Raw genomic sequence first — 21,558 nt, 5'->3', positions numbered from 1 at the left:
CAGTTATTTGTTTCATATAATTAAGATCAATCTAATACTTTTCTTTCCTGCAATACATTAAAAATGCTGGCTTACAACTAAATCAAAGGGAAAAGATGTTAAGTGTTGCTGAGGTCATTTATGAAAGCAGTACAGAGATTATTCAAAACTAATTGCAAGTTGATGGGAAGCAAAACACAGGTATAACCTCCATCTTGTTGTAACTAACAGCATTCTAAAACTTGCTACATATGCTTAAGGGACATATTTATTATTCCGTGTAAAAAACAGCGGGATAATACCCCACACATCACCAGGCTTCACCATACAAAAAATGGCATAACATTTTTACGTATTTTTTTTCTTAGAGTGGCTTCCGCCAGAAATAATGTAAAATAAAGGCGGTAAATCTGGCATTTGCATGACATAAAATTACACACACCTTGATAAATTTGCCATTTATTTTGCACAGCTTTTTGCATAGTTTTTTCCTGAGAATTTAATTTTACACTGAATAATAAATATGCCCCTAAATCTAGTTGTTCAGTGAAGTCATTAGACTAACAGATCTTAGCTGTATAAATTAGGCTGTTCTGATTCTTTGGCTTCTGGCAAGTGATCTTCTCACATTGGCACCCCCATAAAGACCCAACAGGGGTGGAATACATTCATGGCCTCATGTGGTCCTCATCGGACAGGATTTTCCAATGATTTTGCAACCATTTTTATTAATATCAGATTGAACCCAGACTTACCAATGTTGACCTTTGCTAACAGTTTAACACTACTCACCAGAATTTTGTAATGTCCCAAAAACAATAAATTACAGACAAATTTCATATAATCCATCATATAATCCTGAATTGTGAAAGATGTCAGCACATCATTACTAGTAATACACTTCCTTATTCTTGTTGATCAGGAGGACTGTTAAAGGGGTTGTTCACCTTTAAATTACATTTTAGTGTGATGTAAGGAGTGATATTCTGATTTATTGTGTGTGGTTTTTGTGTTATTTAACTTTTTATTCAATTCAATTTCAGCAATCTGGTTGTTAGGGTCCAAATTACCTTAGCACCAATGCAATGATTTGTATAAGAGAGTGGAATATAAATAGAAGAAGGTCTGATTAAAAAGTATTAAAATGTAGCAATAGCTAGTATAAGTGGTGAGTGCTGCTACTTATGTATCTTGCCACTGTCAGTGTAATTACAGGTGGAGTCCCATAAATGACACCAGACAAATCATGACACATGGCATCAGACAGGAGCTAGAGGGCCAATGACTTTACCTTCCTAATCTAGAAATGTAAATGTAATAACAGACTGTAGCAAAAGAGTCAAATCTCCCGTGCAAAAAAAAAATAAATAGTTTTTTATTCTCTAAATATAAGTGGTATCATTTATTATTAAGAAATAAATTACCCCTATAGCTCCAAAGCTTTCAGGTTTCCTTTTCATTTTCTTCTTACAGATCTGCTTTCTCATCCATTTAATTAAATACCATAAAGACTTTGGGCTCGCAATTATGTTAAAGGGGGTGGGAAGTGTCCCTCCTTCTTCAAAGTAGCTCATCCACAGCTTTGTTCTTGCAAATTTCCATTCAATATCTGCATGGTCCTAATGGAAGAAGTAACCAATTCATATGTTATTAAAGTATTATGTTCATATGAAAGTCATAAGTGCAGTATTATTACTCATAACAGAATTCATGTATGCCTTCAGTCTATACTATATATGTAAGTCTATGCTGGGGTTTGGACTGGAAGCCTTGGGGTTTCTGTTTGTTCTTCCTTAGACTGCGGCACCAGGACACCATCCAGCAGATTCTTTGTGATCCTCTTACCTGCCTTTGCATTGTAGCCCAGAAGCCATTAGGAGCTGGCTACACACTTACTATTTAAGTAATTCCCTCTCTTCTTGTTCTCACTTTGCATTGTTCCTGCCTTGGCTCAGTACTGGTCTGTCCTGTTCCTGCCTCTCCTGTCTCTATGTCCACTCTGCCCCACAGACTTGTTCCTGAATTTCAACCTCCCCCTTTGAATAGTTCCTTATTGGTCACAATAACTGTTCCTTGTCTGAAGAACTAATTTCTTTCCCCCATCTTGAAGCCCATAGGTCAAATCTTAGCTTCCATACACATGTATCTTCCTATTTTAACTGTATTTGGACGCCAATTATTTGCTATATTAGATAGATTTAATTCTCCTGGTCAAAATAGAAGGCCAATATTGAATTACAAGTTTTTTAAAGGAGAAGGAACGGCTAAAATTAAGTAAGCTTTATCAGAAAGGTCTATATAAATACACCAGTAAACCCTCAAAGTAATGCTGCTCTGAGTCATCTGTCAAAAGAAACACTGCATTTCTTTCCTTCTATTGTATATACATGGGCTTCTGTATCAGACTTCCTGTTTTCAGCAGAAACGTCCAGGGCTAGGGCTTGAGCATGCTCAGTATGCTCCTCTTTCCTCCTCCCTTTCCCCCCTACCTCCTCCCATCCCTGCTGTATTCTGAGCCCAGAACTATGGGGTAAATTTATCAAAGAGTGAAGTTCCGCCACTAGAGTGAAATTCCGCAGCTCTCAATTCATTTCTATGGGATTTTGAAAGGCGTATTTATCAATTGGTGAAAGTGAAAGTTCACCCTTAAATAAATACGCCTATAAAAATCCCCATAGAAATGAATGGAGAATGGCGGAATTTCACTCTAGTGGCGGAACTTCACTATTAACTTCACTCTTTGATAAATATACCCCAATGAGTGAGCAAGGAGAAACTCAGGCAGGAATTGATGTCACACCAAGCTAATATGGCAGCTGCTATCCTAACAAACAGAGAGAGCTTCTAGAGCTGTTTACTCAGGTATGGTAAAGCATTCTGCAGAATAAATATAGTGCTATAGCTTGTACTATTGTGGCTAATCTATTGGCAATAAACTGCTTTGGTAGCTTCCTTCTCCTGTAACTATCTGTTAAAGAAAAACAAATGTCAGATACAAAATTGTATATATCCTTTACATAAAAAGGGAGACAAATACAGAAAATTACTTACAGCAATAAGCTGGTATGAATTGTTCATCATGGCAATTAACATGTTTAGAAGCACAACCAGAGAGATGACATTATAGGTTCCAAACATTGTGGCTCCAACAAATTCTGTGAATTCATGTTTTGGATCTACATTTGTCACATACAAGTTGATAAGGCCAAAAATAGACCAGAACAGAGACTGCAACGTTTCAAATAACCTGAAGTGGAAAAAACGCAACACATTCAGTTATTCAGTAAAGGCTGACAGAAATCAGATGAAAAAAGAGTTTTTTTTGCTGGATGTTTGGGTGAAGTGATTGAAATTACAGCTTCCTGAATATTATGATTCACACAAGCTTGGTTCTGTCTCATGAAAAGACATTGAACCTGCTAGCATGTTTTTGGACTGGCGAAAGCAGAACACAGGGGGCCAAATTCCCTAACTGGTGAAAATTAGCTAGCGACGGCTTTGCAGCCATCGCAACACTTCACCAGGTGTAAATTCCCTAGGACAACACTAATTCCCTAAAATGTGAAGTTGCGTCCAGGGCACTGAATGCTGGCGAATTTCCGCTAGCATTACTTCGTCAATCAAAGTGAAGATGCACTAGTGTTGCCTAATTTGCATACGGCGGGAAATTATAAAGTTACATGGATGGAAATGTTGCAGCAAATACATTACATTACACAAGTCCAGGGAACCTTAATAAAGAAAATAGAGTTGTTATATTGCCCTACACATGAGCCCAGTATATAGTTTATGTTCCAAATGTAGGGGTGAACCCGGTTACCCAAAACGGACCTTAGCAGGCTATCACTATGAAAAAAGGAAAAGACGCCAGCATTTTTTTCAACAAAAAATTGAGGAAGTCCTATGTACTCCATTGCACTTCACCTGGTCTGAGCTGGCGAAGGCAAGTCTGGCGAAAGAGGTAACATTCAGTAAAATCTGCATCTTAGTGAATTTGCTGAGTTATGTCCATTTGCCAAAGCAAAAATTCGCCTGGCGATAGAGTGCGAATGATGCTAGCGTCTGTCTCTTTCGAAATCGAAGTTATGTCTGCGCCCATTAGTAAATCTACGAAGTGCCTGAGTGACATCACGCTGGCAAATTTTTGCCAGCATTAATCACTTTGCCCTTTAGCAAATCTGCAAATCTACAGAATCATGCAAATGTTTCTCTCATACATTCATTTATTATGGCCCCCCTTTTTTTTAAGACAAAATAATATGAATTATTATTACTATTATTATTAATAATAATATTAATAAAAATAATCATGGGAATCCAGTGCTATTTGCACCAGTTTGTTCAACCTGACCCTGGCCTGACCATCGGTTACATTACAAATATAATTACAATGTACTTGACCATCAGACTTTTTGAGAATGAAAAAAATGGCTATAAAGAGCCATGGGTTATTATAGCATCTATAAAATGACACTAGTCTATACTAGCATAGGTATTCCCCTGACATTATCACAAACATGTTGAAAATATTTATGGTTCTAACAATTAACCTGAAGAACATATTAAACTGGTAGGTGCATCTAAATGCAGCAAATATAATAGCTGCTCTGATGCTAAATTAAATTATTTAAATGTAGAATAGAATTGTACGTAACTGAAAACAGCTGGAGTATTTACTGTACATTTCAAAAACTGTTATTTGTCTAGCTATTTCCAATATTTCATGCTACTTTGGCCTTCACTATCAAAAAAAGCCTTCACTATAAAAGTTAAAGCCTTATTTCTAGGAAATAATTACATGGGGCTTTATTCAGTTTTTTGTCCACTATTCATTAGTCTGATCTCATGAGTGCCGACCCAGAGAGCAGATTGAAATTAAATAAAACATGTCCCTGTTCAGATGAACTCATATACATCCGCTGCAATACAAGCACAATTTAACATATGTGAATATGCTCCCTAAGTCTTGCTCTGTATGTAATCTTCATGATATCCTTTTATACATACACACACACACACACACACACACACACACACATATAAATATATATATAAATATATATATATATATATATATATATATATATATATATATATATATATATATATACTGTATTAAAACCATGTGACATGTGTCACATTCTGTCATCAGAATGTGTCTCTTGTTTCTCATAGAAATGACTTGAACATCTAACTCTGCTCATGCTCCATCACCAGGTAACTGGACACGTGTATTAAACCAAATGGTCATGGAATGAAAAGGGCACAATATTCAGGGTGCCCAGGTTCCCTTTGTATTAGGTGACAGGGTTACAATGCTACCATAGTGGGGGAAGGGGGCTAGGTGAGATGGTTCTTTGGAGGCTGGTAAGTAAATAGAATGAATCCAGCACACGAAATCTGCTCAAGGGTTGTTACCCATGTTTAATGCCAAGCCAAACAGGTTACAACGTTTCGGGGGCGTACCCCTTCGTCAGGTGAAACGTTGTAACCTGTTTGGCTTGGCATTAAACACGGGTAACAACCCTTGAGCAGATTTCGTGTGCTGGATTCATTCTATTTACTTACCATTTTTTGGAGGTGCCGTCCTCCTATGTTCCATGCACCGTGAACGTGAAAAGAGGGAACAGGTGTGCATCTGCATTTTGTTTGGCTGAAGTTCTTTGGAGGCTGGGGCTTTGTGTGGCTCCTATAGATGTGTCTGTGGCTGCCGGCTGCCTGAACTTCTCTCTTCAGCTGTCCCCCTATAACTTGCCCCCAATCTCCTACTTATGCCCTAATGTAAATACCATCTTCTGACTGTATTTTGCAACTTAAGACCCTTCAGCAAATGTGAAACTACATTTCCTTGGATTGTTTGATGAGGGGAAGGTTATCCATCTCTAGAGGGTTAGTTAGAGGGTCTCTCTGTAAACGGGGCATCTGAGTAAATATTTTTTTCGCATTAATCTAAGCAACTTTTCATTATACTTTGATCAGTAAAGTTTGTGCCTGTTATGCAGTTATGGATGCACATGGGATGCAAATGGGACACCTGTTAATATACAAACAAAGTCCATGATTGCTCAACGATCAACACCATTGCTCGTTTTACCCCACAATTAGCAAAAGCTAAAGGTATATAACATTTTTAAAAAATAATGAAAACTTACGTTGAGAAGGCATTATTCTGTTTTTCACACCTGATTCCTTTGCAGCCTAGGCTTTTACCATCCGTTTCATAGTAGAAATATAATTGGTTCAAGCCATTTGCAAATGCCAGCAATACAAGGCAATATATAAATAGAAACTTTAAAATATCCAGCAGCATTCTCCCTAAAGAGATTTGTAGAGGACCCAGGTGAGAATTTGCTGTAAACAATGAGATCAGTCGCAAGGAGCTGAAGATGTTGGCAATAGCAAAAACTGCTTCTGCGACCAGTGTAGGGTGCCACATTTCCCATTCCGCTCGATTGCGCTGTCCATGAAACTGTAGAAATGAAAACATTTGAATATTGTCAGTCTCAGTGCATAGATTGTGTTCTTATTATTCTAAAAACAGAAAGAACCAGAGCAGCCACACAAAGGCCTGGTATTTGGTTTGTATATATTATTGAATAAAACTAAATTAATTTTGATGGATTAAAATTTGAGACATTGAATGAACAATTAAATAGTTGCCAATCTTGAAATGGAGATTAGTGAAAGAATAAATGAAATCCCATTTTTCTAGTTTTAATTAATTTGATGTTTTGCAATATAAAATCAATTAAATGAAGTATCCCAGAACATAAATATATATAGAGAGAGAGAGGGAGAGGGAGATAGATACCTTGTCGCAAAGGTGCCCATCTATAGGAACATAATGAATTCCTACTTGGTCGTGCTTTTTAACAAATATCTTGTTGACCAATGAATGGTTCCAAAATGTAACCCTCCTTGATTGAACATGTTCCATTCAGATATTGATTGGGCTAAGCAGAAGGCATGGATGAGGTCCAAGGCCTACAGGTCTGTATTAGTGAATAGGCATGGATTTGCGGCAAAATTCCACATTTCACCATCTGTGAATTTTTTCACAAAACCTATTGACTTAAATGCGTTTTGCAAATTTTTCAGCAGTTTTGAGAACTTTTCGGCAAAGCAAAATGGGACAGATTCACTCATCACTAGTTTGTATGTGATCTGATCACATGGTAACCTCACTAGTCCAGATATACTCTGCACTTGATAAGCTTTAACATGTATTGCTTAAAAACATTTAAACACACTTTATAGTTAGTAGAGGCATCCATACAGGACTGTAGAGGAAGAAGATAAATAAAATCAAGTGGTGACTGGTGATAAGAGGGGTCAGATGTCTTTCATGGCCCTCTACACAGACATATATTTTCTTATAATACACAAAAGCCATGAATATCCTGTAAATTATATCCTTATAAACGGTGAGTTCTGATGTCATCAGTTATAAACGGTGAGTTCTGATGTCATTTCTGTCACATGACTCACTGAAATTTGTGTATTATAATAAATAAAGTACCCCCAGTTGTAAAATATGAGGATATTAGAAGTTACCTCAGAGTTCCATGACCTGTATAAAAACACTCGGCCTTCGGCCTCGTGTTTTTATATGGTCATGAAACTCCTCGGTAACTTATAATATCCTTATATTTTACAAGAGGGGGTACTTTATTCACTATATATACAATAGGGCTGTTGCTGCAGACAGAGAAATTGAATTTTTTTAAGGAAAGCTTTTTAGCCTGCAAATAAATCTGCGCTACCTTGGCAGACGAATTGTCCTTGTTTCCTTCCCACCAGCAATAATGTAAATCACCAGTGGGGAAACATATAAGTCACTTTCCATAGTAGCTTGAAGTTGTTTCACAAAGAAACTTCAGGCTACTTGAGAAACCCAAAACTACTCATATGTTTCCCTACTGGTGATTGCCATTGGAAAGAATTTTCAGGAGTTTAACAGTAGGGTAGATTTAGTCCTAGTGTGCCATAACCATAAATGCAAATATATGAACAAATGCATATAAATTATCAATTCTTCTTTACATTTCTTGACTTTTGGGGGCCCATTTACTTAGCTCGAGTGAAGGAATAGAAGAAAATAAACTTCCAATTTTCGAATGATTTTTTTGGCTACTTCGACCATCGAATTGTCTACTTTGACCTTCGACTATGACTTTGACTTGGAATCGAACGATTCGAACTAAAAATCGTTCGACTATTCGACCATTCGATAGTCGAAGTACTGTCTCTTTAAAAAAAACTTCGACCCCCTACTTCGCCACCTAAAACCTACCGAAGTGCAATGCTAGCCTATGGGGAAGGTCCCCATAGGCTTTCTAATGTTTTTTAGGTCGAAGAAAAATCGTTCGATTGATGGATTAAAATCCTTCGAATCGAACGATTCGAAAGATTTAATTGTTCGATCGAACTATTTGCGGTAAATCCTTCGACTTCGATATTCGAAGTCGAAGGATTTACATTCGGCAGTCGAATATTATACCCTCGATATTTGACCCTATGTAAATCTGCCCCTTGATCTTAAACAGAATACTGCAGAAGAAGTTTAGGGATGGTGAATTTAGAGCAAATTCTGTGAATTTTTGCTGAAAATATTCACACAGGGAGTGTATGCAGAAGATGCAATCCTGCTTGCACTGCTTTTTAAGTCTGTCCTCAAAACCTATTGTTAGGCACAGGCATTGAGGACAGAAATGACAGCCAGGTCAAGCAGGATATGTGATCAGATTGTATCTCCTACTTGCCTTGGCAATGCTGTCATGTCTTTGCTCTGTGTTTGCAAAATATCCTGGATGAGATTCGCTTATCATAGAAGTATAAAGTTACATTTCAAACACTGATAATATGTTATTAAATTTAATCAGCAATTCAATTTTAAAATTTTAAAATGTTACTCTACCTTGACATATGCAACAATTTTCAATGAAATTGTTGCCAAATATAAGGAATTCATCACAAAATCCATCAAGTTCCACCAGTCATGGATATAATCCTGGAATCCACCATCCCACATTTGTTTAATTTCTCCCCATATGAAGCCTGTTTATGAGTAAAAAAAAAAAGACATCTTAGTTTAGTAACTCAAAGACATTTTCAACAGACATAACACCCAGCTAGCTAGCTACCTGCTAGTCTCAAAGTATTTTATTTATTCATTGGTTTGTCTTTATTCATTAGGTGTCAGATTCTCTTTAGACCTCAGAATACATTTGTGTATTAATGCAAATCATAAATTCTTTGGCTGTAGGTTAAATCACAACTATTGTATGTACTTTTAAAGAGGCACCCTGGAAAACTTCTCTATAGTGAAGCAAAATGCATGGAGAAATTCTAGCGCAGATTCGTGAAAATGTACGCCACTGTAAATGCAAATTTCACCACCTGAGAAGACTCAAATTTCACCATGAATCTGTATCAGCCAAAAAAAAAAAATGCTCATGCCTAATAGTGACTATAGACATAGCTGCTTCCAAGTTAGCTTTTATTTTATTCATACTTTTTACATTCAGATCTTTTTTTTTTAATAAATTCCATGGCAATTGTAGTTTTGTGGTTTCAAAAACCTCTAAAATGAGACAGCTGATAAATAGGCCTCTCAGTCTTTTTAAATTGTAATTCCATAGCACGGGGGTGGTCTTGAGCAAATTTATTTTGCCTTTCTGTGTAAAAATCATAGTTTCCTATTAAATATTTATTTGCACAAAAATCAATAAAGTAAACAACTTCTGAGTTCTGATGTTATAATTATGATTCCGAAATAATTCTAGCACAGTTGGAAAAGATCATGGTTCAGCTTTCATTTAGCAATCCAATGCATTTCATTACAGCTGCTGAGGAAGTTTAGTAAATTTTGCCTTTTAACTATTACTGCAATGAAGTAAATATCAACTACTCAGTCAAATATATCTTAGTACAGTATGTGCCACATATTCTAAACTGAATTCTATGGGGGAAATATATTGAAATCTGAGATCGTATTTTGAACTGAAGTGTTCAAAAGGTATCCATTAAAAATCTAAAAAATTTAAATTTTTAAAAGAATTTGCCAAATAAAACCTGTTGAGTTACTATAGAAGTCAAAGGGAGGTGTATTTTTAACATTCAAAATTTTTTTCTGAGACAAAAAATTTTTTTTTTTTGCCATTTATAAAGTCCCACGAGTTCTACATATTTTATGCATTGTAAAAGACTCATTGAGAATAAATAGAATAAGAATAATAATATAATAATAGAATAATCATTTTCTGCACCATTTCAAATTTTCATCACATGCATTAGAATTAATTGAAAGACACCATTTTTTTCTGCATTTTTCCCAGCACTAAATAAAAGAAAAACAAAACAAATTGTAAAATTCCAATAATGCCATTGGCTTTTTTCCTGTGTTTTTTTTATTCTAGCAAACCAAAACACATAGTGAAATTGTAGCATGGATTCAAATATTTGCTGCTGGTGAAAACACTAATTTTATTATTTATCTATTGTCTGTCTATTAATATCTGTAAAAAATATTTATTTATTTAGTTGACTCGGTCCCTCAGGGGAACCTTCTGCAATAAAAACGGGAAGGAAGTTTATTCTGAGGGACTGAACTGTTGAGTAAGGGGCAGATTTATCGAATTGAAATTTCAAATTTTTAAATTCAAACTTCAGGTTTATTTTAGTCTGATTGAACTAGGGAATAGTCCATATTCAATTTGAGTTTAAAAAAAATTTGTTATTGTTTTTTTGAATATCGAGTTTATGGGAGCATTTATAACAACCAGCAGAAAGTCAGGCAGGTATAGAAAACCCTCCATATAGCCTCAAAACACACCCAAACCATGTGTAGTACAATCATTTGTTGATTTTAACATATTTCCAGGTGCATGCATTTCATAAAAAATACTTTTTATTGTATTAAGTCCTTTAACTCAACATGAGACTTTTATTGAGTTGAGGCACAATGTTAGTACTATCTAAAATGCATAGGATTTCCCCCACACCTTTTAGCTCCCTGCTGACATCCTCCTAGAGTGCATTGATTGCTGCTATTTTTAATGGGTTGTAATAAGATGAAAAGAAGCCACAAATTTATATTTTTTAGGCAATTGCTACACTTATGGTGTTCCTTATATTTGAGATTGCTTTGAATAGCTTGAACCTGAATTTTTATCATAAATGGAAAGTTCAAAACATAAGAGCAAAACGGCACACCTGCATTTGAGGTAATTCTGTCACCTAGAGATAACAGTTTATTTTTAGGGCTTTGCATTCACCACAATGTTACAAAAATAGCCTTGGAAACATTCAGTACATAGGAACATTTTATTAAAAAAAAATTGTGAAGGTTAAAACTGACACTGCAGAAGTCATCAATCTGTTTATAAGACCTTAAGTTTAATCTTTAAACTATCAGCTTTAAAAAAAGGCCACCATGCTCAGCAGAACAAAAGCACAGCAGGTGACATGAAAAAGGCTTATCATGGTGATCTCCTGTAGAGAAGAATCGGCTGCCATTTTGAAAATTTCTTTTAAACCTAGCAAATATAGAAATAACACTGTTTATATTAAATGGAAAAATGGCAATTACTATTGAGAAGCATGACAAGAATTTTTGGATTGCCGGGCACAGGTTTCAGCAATATCCAAGAATTTGGATAATCAGCAAAATGGTGGATTAACCCAACATCTCATTACTGGGCACACGACTGAATGCATACTGTTGCAACCATGCAACCTAGAACTGAACAGAGTGTTTCAGCTGATACAGTTTTGCAGCAAAATTCTCGTTTTCGTTTGTGTCTAAGGGCTCTTACTCACTGGTGTTCTGACCTGCGCTCCCCTGCGTTCCGTTTTTTGGCGTTCAGCCGCAGGGGAGCGCAGGAATAGACGCATGTCATTATTTCAAATAGGGCTGTACTCACTCAGGAAGCGTGTAGGCGCCGAACGCAGGAAAAATGCAGCATGTTGCGTCTCAACCTGCGTTCGGCGCCTACACACGCCTGAGTGAGTACAGCCCCTTTTGAAATAATGACATGAGTCTATTCCTGCGCTCCCCTGAGGCTGAACACCAAAAAACGGAACGCAGAGGAGCGCAGGTCAGAACGCCAATGAGTAAGAGCCCTTAAGTTTTTGCAAGTGGCAGCATTTTTTGTAAAACTGTTCTAGATTTTTGCAGTGTTTGTAAAATTTGTGTTTTTTCCTGGGCGGATAAATTCTGCAAATAGTAGCATTAGAATTTTTTCATGCATTTTGTTTCACCAGAAAAAACTGGCAGTTTTGTACCAGAAAAAAAATGGCAACAGCATTATTAGAATTTCTCCATTTTTTTTCTTGCCGGGATAAAACACCTATTGACTCCAATGCATTTGACACAAAGGGGCACATTTACTAAGCTCGAGTGAAGGATTCGAAGTAAAAAAACTTTGAGTTTCGAAGTTTTTTTTGGGTACTTCGACCATCGAATAGGCTACTATGACCTTCGACTACGACTTCGATTCGAACTAAAAATCGTTCGACTATTCGACCATTCGATAGTCGAAGTACTGTCTCTTTAAAAAAAACGACATACTTCGGTAGTTTAAACCTACCGAGCTACAATTTTAGCCTATGGGGACCTTCCCCATTACTTTTCTAAGGGTTTTTTGATCGAAGGAAAATCGTTCGATCGATGGATTAAAATCATTCAAATCGTTCGATTCCTTCTATCGATCGTAGTATTTGCGGTAAATCCTTCGACTTCGATATTCGAAGGATTTTACTTCTACATTTAGTGGTATTATTTTTATGATGCAATGGGAGTCAATAGCTGTTTTCCTACGCATATTTTTCTTATGTTAAAAGTACTTCTCACATTTTTTGTGTGTTTAACAATGTGATTTATTCCCCCAGTGAAACAAAACGCGTGGCACAATTCTAGAGCAGATTTGCAAAAATTTTCCCTACTATGAGCATTTCTGCATAGGACTTGGAACACTGCAGTAGCAGATAAGATTTAACACAGCTAAACAGAGGGTTAAGTGGGCAAAAAGCATCTAATTGCTGCAAGTAATGACATAGGTACATTAGCTTTGGCTTAGAGAACAAAAACTGCCAATAAGCAATTAGTTTGAACAGTACCGAATGTTAAAGTGAAATAAACCTTTAATGATAGCATTATAGTACTGGATATGTCTTTGTTTATTCAAAATATATACAGGAAAGTCTATTGGCACCATTATATTATCACCATTTTGCCAATTATATTAATTTTAAATTGCTATTTAATGGGGTACTTTAGTAGGTTATTTGTAGTAATTATGTTCTGGAGAATGGCATTATGAGCAGTTATCAGAATGGCTTTATGAAGTATAGATTATGACGGAGTTATTTGATTGCTTTTTATGATGATGTAAGTAAGAAGTTGTACAATGGGGGTACAGTAGTTGTGATCTATTTGGGTTTTGCCAAAGCGTTTAATACAGTGCCCCATAAAAGACTGCTTTCTAAAGTATTTGGCATATTGAAGTCGATTGCGCATGGATAGGAAACTGGCTACAGGATCAGGTACAGAGGGTGGTTGTTAATGGGACATTCTCTACTTCAGGGGTCCCCAACCTTTTTTTACCCGTGAGCCACATTCAAATGTAAAAAGAGTTGGGGAGCAACACAAACATGAAAAAGTCCCTTGGGGTGCCAAATAAGGGCTGTGGTTGGCTCTATGGTAGCCCCGATGTGGACTAGCAGCCTACAAGAGGCTCTACTTTGCACTATACTTAGTTTTTATACAATTAAAATGTTCTTCCAAGCCTGGAAATCAAAAATAAGCTCCTGCTTTGAGGCCACTGGGAGCAACATCCAAGGGGTTGGAGAGCAACATGTTGCTCACGAGCTGCTGGTTGGGGATCACTGCAGAGTCTACTTGGAGCAAGGTACTTGGGGTCCCTAAGGGCTCGGTATTGGGTCCACTTTTATTTAACTTGTTCATTAATGACTTAGGGGAGGGTATTAGTGTTTGCAGATGACACAAAACTATGCAGCCCAATTAATTCCATAAAGGATGCAGCATCCTTGCAAAAGGATCTTGACAGACTGGCAATCTGGGCAGCTGACAGATAAGATTCAATGTTGATAAATGTACCTGGGATGTAAGAATATGCCACCTATGCCCACAATGAGACAATTGGCAAATCCAAAATGGAAAAGGACCTTGGAGTCCTTGTAGATAATAAACTTTGTTGAGCAAACAATGCCAGTCAACAGCTGCAAGGGCAAATACGGTCTTGAGCTGTATTAAAATGGGCATAGATGCACAGAGGAGGGGGTTATTCTTTTCCTTCACAAATGGCTGGTAAGGCTCTATCTAGAATGTGCCATAGAGTTGTGATCTCTAGCGCTCAAATGGGATATTAGAGAATGTCCAAAGAAGGGAAACTAAGCTGGAAAAGGGGTATGGAAAGGCCACAGAAAATAAATCATATTGCCAGGGCTTGTTAACAGTTAATGAATAAAGAGCAAATGGCTAGAGGGTTGAAAAAAACAGCATTCAATATCAAATATTTAAAATACACTTTGCCTTTAATTGTTTAACTATATCACTTTTTAGCAGCGTATTTATAGCAAAGTCCTAAGCTAGATCTAATTGTTTAGACCTATCATTTATAAATTCTTGCACTGTGTATTCTGCCTCCCAGCTTTAATTGCATAGATGTGTCTACGTCTAAGCCAGCCAGCCAAGCTTGTACTGTTCACTTACAGCAATTTCATCATTCGTACAGTCATTTTGCCCTCAGGCTAACACCAGACACACCACCTGGTTTGATTGTGTTACAATTCATAACAATGCTAACATGATTGGTATCATTGCCTTTTCTAATTTGGGGATACCATGATGCATTTGCTCTGTGTTTTTATTACTAAAGCCATGCAATGTCAAATCCGAGATGTACAGTTTACCACTAAAATAGAATTGTCGGCAGTGCAACAGTTAATTGCATCATCCATAAAATGGTCCCGTGGCTCAATTTTATAAATAACCTAAAGCCCTACTGTCATCACATAATTAAACTATTAAATAATATTTTTTCATACCACATAATACGGCTTTCAAATATTAATATAATCCAAGCTTTCTGTGCTTCTGTTTGCTCTGCTTCAGTAAACGTATTGCTCCTCTTTTATTTTTCAACTGTACTGAATGTGTCTAGTGGCTTTCAAGTTAATAGACAAAAACCATATTATGCTGGGATCCGTTATCCAGAAACCCGTTAACCAGAAAGCTCAAAATTATGGGATGACCGTCTCCCATAGATTCCATTTTATCCAATTAATCCATTTTTTTGAAAATGATCTCCTTTTTCTCTGTAATACTAAAACAGTACCTTGTGGTTAAACCAAATTAAGATATAATTAATCCTTACTGGAAATAGAATCAGCCTATTTAGTTTATTTGATGTTTAAATGATTTTCTACTAGATGTAGGGTACAGTATATAAAACGGAAAGATCCGTTATCCGGAAAACCCTAGGTCCTTAGCATTCTGGATAACAGGTTTCATACCTGTACAAGGATCTTTCAAGTAACACTCAAGTGTGACAGTGCAAAAGGCATAATCAATAGTCATTTCTATGGGATTTTTAAAAGAGTTTTTATCAGTGGGTGAAAGTGAGAGTTCACCCTTTGATAAATACGCCTTAAAAATGCCATAAAAATGAATGTAGCGTTGAGGAATTTCACCTTAGTGGACTGTGGCGATCTCTAACTTCACTCCTTGGTATATATACCCCTATGGCCGGAGGTAAACAAGTTACGGACCTCCATATGGGATTTACCTTGACGTGGTATGGTGGCTTACCAATTCTATGATCACAACTTTGTAACCAATAAGCCGTTTTTGTAAATACATGCACTTGTATTTGTATAGATACGCGATTACTTATGAGACAGGGACCAGGTTATGTGCATTGATGAATCCTCCTTATTTTTCTCTGTTTCTCCCACAATGCAGCATTTTCCCTAAAATAACAGCATAATTGCCACCACCAGATGCAGCTACATCATTAAAACACACACAATTGCACATGCACAGGTTGAAGTATGCTATGCCAATTGACTTAGGCCATTGTAGGAGCCTTATAGCTGTTTCCACTTTGAGATGACAGTAGCTCCAGGGTTCCTCTGCTTCTGGCACAATGCACAAGATTTATCCAAACAGACTGGTGATGTGAAATGCAAGGAACAGCTTCATACAGAAGTATATTTAAATGGTGCTTATTTGTGCAATGGCTGCAGCAAAAGAGCACAACAGCAAGCGATCTTGGGCCCAAATGAATTGAATGTGTATAGGTCCGGTTATACATACATTCAATTAAGAAATAGCTGGCCAATTCAATATATTTTGCAACATAAAGAGCCTGTAGAATTCATCCATATAAATGTTTTTAATTTTTGTATTTTTACTCCCCCCCCTTACTTTAAAACATGAACATATTGGGCGTTACCTTACAGTTGTATGACCGATATAAAATCAATTGGTCTGCAGGAGTGTCTATGTTACGGTCATTGAACTCTATGGTAATTTCTCCATAGTTTACAATAAGAGGTACATTGTTCTATTACTAATAAGCTCCATGCTATTAATGCACCAAAACCATTACCTGAATCACAATAATCTTATTAGTGGTTGTTGCAACTAATTTGCTAAACCTGAAACCTATGTACATACTGTATGCCCTCAAAACCCTCCCACAATGTTTGTATTTATACACTGTAAAATTGTGTTTTAGATGTTAAAATCTCTCGGTGACCCTAACTGGCCCTTGCCCATTTCCTGCCTAATGGAAAGTGGTTATACCTGTAGGAAAATTTTGTTGATACATTTAACATTTTACTCTGTATTTTCTTTAATAATGCATTTACCCAAAACCCACGGTAATATCATCCACTCAACAATGGTTGGTGCGGGTCCCTGCAGCTCTGTCTTGTTGATATGTTGTGATGCCAGTAGAAGAAGGAACAGAAAAGTCAAGTATGATGCAGTGTGACAGATGAACTTGATGAAAGGCTTTCTGATGAAGAGTCCGAAGGTGCTTTTAGGAGCTATTAAGTAGCAACAAGAGAAGACAGGGAAGAGCAGTCCTATTATAACACAGGTCACCATCTTCACTACCCAGTGTCTTCTCCTCCAACCTGGAAACTCATCGTACCATCGAGAGGCAAGCAGCTGTTGACAATTGGGCTGAGCAACAAACTGTAAAATAAAATATAGAGAAAAAAAGAATTTGCTGAATTTTGAAATAAAATATTTATTTTACACAAGAGTCATGGATAACCTGTAATGTGTATCCTTGCAAATGTATCCTTATAAATAGTTCTTAGTGATGTACCCATAATCAAGGCATGAACACAAACAGGGGTGCAGTTAGTATAATTAAGAATTAAGACAAGAATAAATACTTAAGTGCTAGGTGTTTCAGTACACAGTTGGAATGAAGTCCTGGGCCCAAAGACATTACAATCTATTAAGGGGAGAAGACAGACAGAAAAAATAGGTTGGGGAACAAGTGGATGATAGGGGTTTATTTCTGCAAAGGAATACTATAGATGGAAGACTTTAGAAATGCTTTACTGATGCAAGATGGTAGAGCATTTCACAGACATGTGGCAATCATAAAAAATGGTTTTATGTGAGACTAAGGGGCACATATACTTAGCTCGAGTGAATGAATAGAATAAAAAATACTTCAAATTTCGAAAAAATTTTTGGCTACTTCGACCATCGAATTGGCTACTTCGACCTTTGACTACGACTTCAATTTCGAATCGAACGATTCTAACTAAAAATCGTTTGACTATTCTACCATTCGATGGACGAAGTTCTGTCTCTTTAAAAAAAACTTCGACCCCTTACTTCGCCACCTAAAACCTACCGAACATCAATGTTAGCCTATGGGGAAGGTCCACATAGGCTTTCCTAGGTTTCTTTGATCAAAGGAAAATCGCTCGATCGACGAATTAAAATCGTTTGAATCGTTCGTTCAAACGATTTTTCCTACAATCGTTTGAACGAACGAATAGTGGCAAATCCTTTGACTTCAATATTCGAAGTCAAAGGATTTTACTTCGACGGTCGAATATCGAGGGTTAATTAACCCTCGATATTCGACCCTAAGTAAATGTGCCCCTATGATCTGGTAGTGAAATGCGCAAGGTGATGGATTTTGTACTCCATAGTGTTTTACTGCTGAACAACAAGAGAGTATCTACAGGGCAAACAAGGGAGTTATTTTAAATTGCAGTGCTATAGTGTCAATAGCAGTCAAGATAATCAATTACATTTTTTGTGTTTTATTATTTATTCATGTTTCCTACATTTCGTAATTCCCATTTTATATTTCATACATCTCCTGCTGGACAGCGCTGCATGCACAAGTAGCACTATATACATAAAAATATACATGCATAAATATGCATTTTCAGTAAAGTGCTTAAATGTTTGGTAAAAAGTTTTACAAGTGGCCAAATTTAAAATCACCGACAATTTTGAATATACAGTATATTGGAAAGTTGCTCAGAATGCCAGTTTCTTATTATTAGTATTAGTGGCTGGAGATTCCCTTTAACTGGCCTTTAACTGACGTAACTGTTAAATTATTTAAAATTCCAGATGTTTGCTTTTATTGTTTAACTTACAGTTGGCTGACAAAAGCCAGTCATTGTCTGGTTGCTATGGATTAATGCCTAAGCACAAATTTGCCCAGTGTTTATGAATGAGCCCCATATGGTGGGAGAAGATGAATAAATGAGAACTATCAGCTGTATTTACAGACAAATGTAGGTTTTATGGTACAAATACACCTCTTTCTGCTAGTTTCTTTGAAATGAATGTCAGACTAGGGATGTAGCGAACGTCGGAAAAAAAGTTCGCGAACATATTCGCGAACTTGCGCAAAAATGCGAGCGGTTCGCGAACGGTTCGCGAACCCCATAGACTTCAATGGGAAGGCGAACTTTAACATCTAGAAAAGACATTTCTGGCCAGAAAAATGATTTTAAAGTTGTTTAAAGGGTGCAACGACCTGGACAGTGGCATGCCAGAGGGGGATCAAGGGCAAAAATGTATCTGAAAAATCTGCCTGTGTGTGCTTGGAAGAGATAGTGTAGGGGGAGAGCTGTTAGTGATTTCAGGGACAGATGATAGTAATTTTGCTGGCTAGTAATCTGCTTGATACTGCTCTGTATTGGAGGGACAGAAGTCTGCAGGGATTTGAGGGACATTTTAGCTTAGGTAGTTTTGCTGGCTAGTAATCTACTGTTCTCTTTAAACAACTGCCATACGTTGACCTTGTAGGCATTGTTTGCCCAGTTTTTTTGGACGCAGCCACTGAAGCACAGTTGCCAGAAAAAATATGCCATATAAATGCTGAAAATAGTCATTTTTCGCCATACGTTGACCTTGTAGACATTGTTTGCCCAGTTTTTTTGGACGCAGCCACTGAAGCACAGTTGCCAGAAAAATTATGCCATATAAATGCTGAAAATATAAATTTTTTTGGTTGCAGCCACTGAAGCACAGAGGCCAGAAAAATTATGCCATATAAATGCAGAAAATATGCATTTTTTTGGATGCAGCCACTGAAGCACAGTTGCCAGAAAAAATATGCCATATAAATGCTGAAAATAGTCATTTTTTGCCATACGTTGACCTTGTAGACATTGTTTGCCCAGTTTTTTTGGTTGCAGCCACTGAAGCACAGAGGCCAGAAAAAATTAAACCAGTAGGGTTTGCACCCTAGTTTGTAACGGTGGCGGAGGGAGGAGGAGGACGCTAAAGGACAGCTGTGTGTGGAGTCATGAGGCTTGAAGAGAAGGACAGCTGCATAGAAGTCAGAACAAGTCTTCCGGCGTGCAGTAACCCTCCGAGATCCACCCCTCATTCATTTTAATAAAGGTCAGGTAATCGACACTTTTGTGACCTAGGCGAGTTCTCTTCTCAGTTACAATCCCTCCTGCTGCACTGAAGGTCCTTTCTGAGAGCACACTTGAGGCTGGGCAAGACAAGAGGTTCATGGCAAATTGTGACAGCTCTGGCCACAGATCAAGCCTGCGCACCCAGTAGTCCAGGGGTTCATCGCTCCTCAGAGTGTCGATATCTGCAGTTAATGCCAGGTAGTCCGCTACCTGCCGGTCGAGGCGTTCTTTGAGGGTGGATCCAGAAGGGTTGTGGCGCTGCCTTGGACAGAAAAACATTTGCATGTCTGACGTTACAGACTGGCCAAAGGGCTTTGTCCTTGCAGGTGTGCTCGTGGCAGGATTACTGGCACCTCTGCCCCTGGAATGTTGATGAGTCCTGAAGTGACATCACCCTTAAAAGCATTGTACAACATGTTTTGCAGGCTGGTTTGTAAATGCCGCATCTTTTCGGACTTGTGGTATGTTGGTAACATTTCTGACACTTTATGCTTGTACCGAGGGTCTAGTAGCGTTGCGACCCAGTACAGGTCCTTCTCCTTAAGCCTCTTGATACGGGGGTCCTTCAACAGGCATGACAGCATGAAAGACCCCATTCTCACAAGGTTGGATGCAGAGCTATCCATCTCCGCTTCCTCATTATCAAGGACTGCATCATCCACGGTCTCCTCCCCCCAGCCACGTACAAGACCAGGGGTCCCCAAAAGGTCACCACTAGCCCCCTGGGAAGCCTGCTCCTGTTGGTCCTCCTCCTCCTCCTCCACAAAGCCACCTTCCTCCTCTGACTCCACTTCTGGCACCTCTCCCTGCGTTGCAGCAGGTGCCTGGGTTCGTTCTGGTGATTCCGACCAGAAATCGTGCGCTTCCAGCTCCTCGTCACGCTGGTCTACAGCCTCATCTGTCACTCGTCGCACGGCACGCTCCAGGAAGAAAGCGAAGGGTATTAGGTCGCTGATGGTGCCTTCGGTGCGACTGACCATATTTGTCACCTCTTCAAAAGGTCGCATGAGCCTGCAGGCATCGCGCATAAGCACCCAGTAACGGGGGAAAAAAATCCCCAGCTGTGCAGATCCAGTCCTACCACCCAGTTCAAAAAGGTACTCGTTGACGGCCCTTTGTTGTTGCAGCAGACGTTCCAACATAAGGAGCGTTGAATTCCAGCGAGTCTGGCTGTCAGAAATCAAACGCCTGACTGGCATGTTGTAGCGCTGCTGAATGTCAGCAAGGCGTGCCATGGCTGTGTAGGAACGTCTGAAATGGGCCGACACCTTTCTGGACTGGGTGAGAACGTCCTGGAATCCTGGGTACTTGGAGACAAAACGTTGGACTATTAAATTTAACACATGTGCCATGCAGGGCACATGTGTTAAATTGCCTAGTCTCAACGCTGCCAACAGATTGCTTCCATTGTCACACACCACTTTTCCGATCTGCAGTTGGTGTGGGGTCAGCCACCGATCGGCCTGTGACTGCAGAGATGACAGGAGTACAGATCCGGTATGGTTTTTGCTTTCCAGGCACGTCATCCCCAAGACAGCGTGACAACGGCGTACCTGGCACGTCGAATAGCCTAGGGGGAGCTGGGGGTGCACAGGTGTGGAGGAGGAGAAGGAGGACCCAGCAGCAGAGTAA

At 38.2% G+C, this 21,558-nt stretch overlaps 1 protein-coding gene across 1 annotated transcript in view; it reads right to left on the bottom strand.

The window, feature by feature from the left end:
* Positions 1-21,558, bottom strand: part of LOC108708683 (short transient receptor potential channel 4) — a 144,442-nt gene that overhangs the window by 14,535 nt on the left and 108,349 nt on the right. The window contains exons 4-8 of the mRNA XM_018247635.2: positions 16,876-17,206; positions 8,897-9,036; positions 6,132-6,448; positions 3,031-3,226; positions 1,404-1,598 (exon numbers count right to left, since the gene is read on the bottom strand). Coding sequence (XP_018103124.1) covers positions 1,404-1,598; positions 3,031-3,226; positions 6,132-6,448; positions 8,897-9,036; positions 16,876-17,206 — 1,179 coding nt within the window. The remainder of the gene's footprint in view (positions 1-1,403; positions 1,599-3,030; positions 3,227-6,131; positions 6,449-8,896; positions 9,037-16,875; positions 17,207-21,558) is intronic.

Source organism: Xenopus laevis, chromosome 2L (genome assembly GCF_017654675.1).
Source record: "Xenopus laevis strain J_2021 chromosome 2L, Xenopus_laevis_v10.1, whole genome shotgun sequence".
In the NCBI taxonomy this organism is placed as follows: domain Eukaryota; kingdom Metazoa; phylum Chordata; class Amphibia; order Anura; family Pipidae; genus Xenopus; species Xenopus laevis.
The sequence above is the reverse complement of the archived record's forward strand: the minus strand, read 5'-3'. Positions and strand labels throughout refer to the sequence as shown.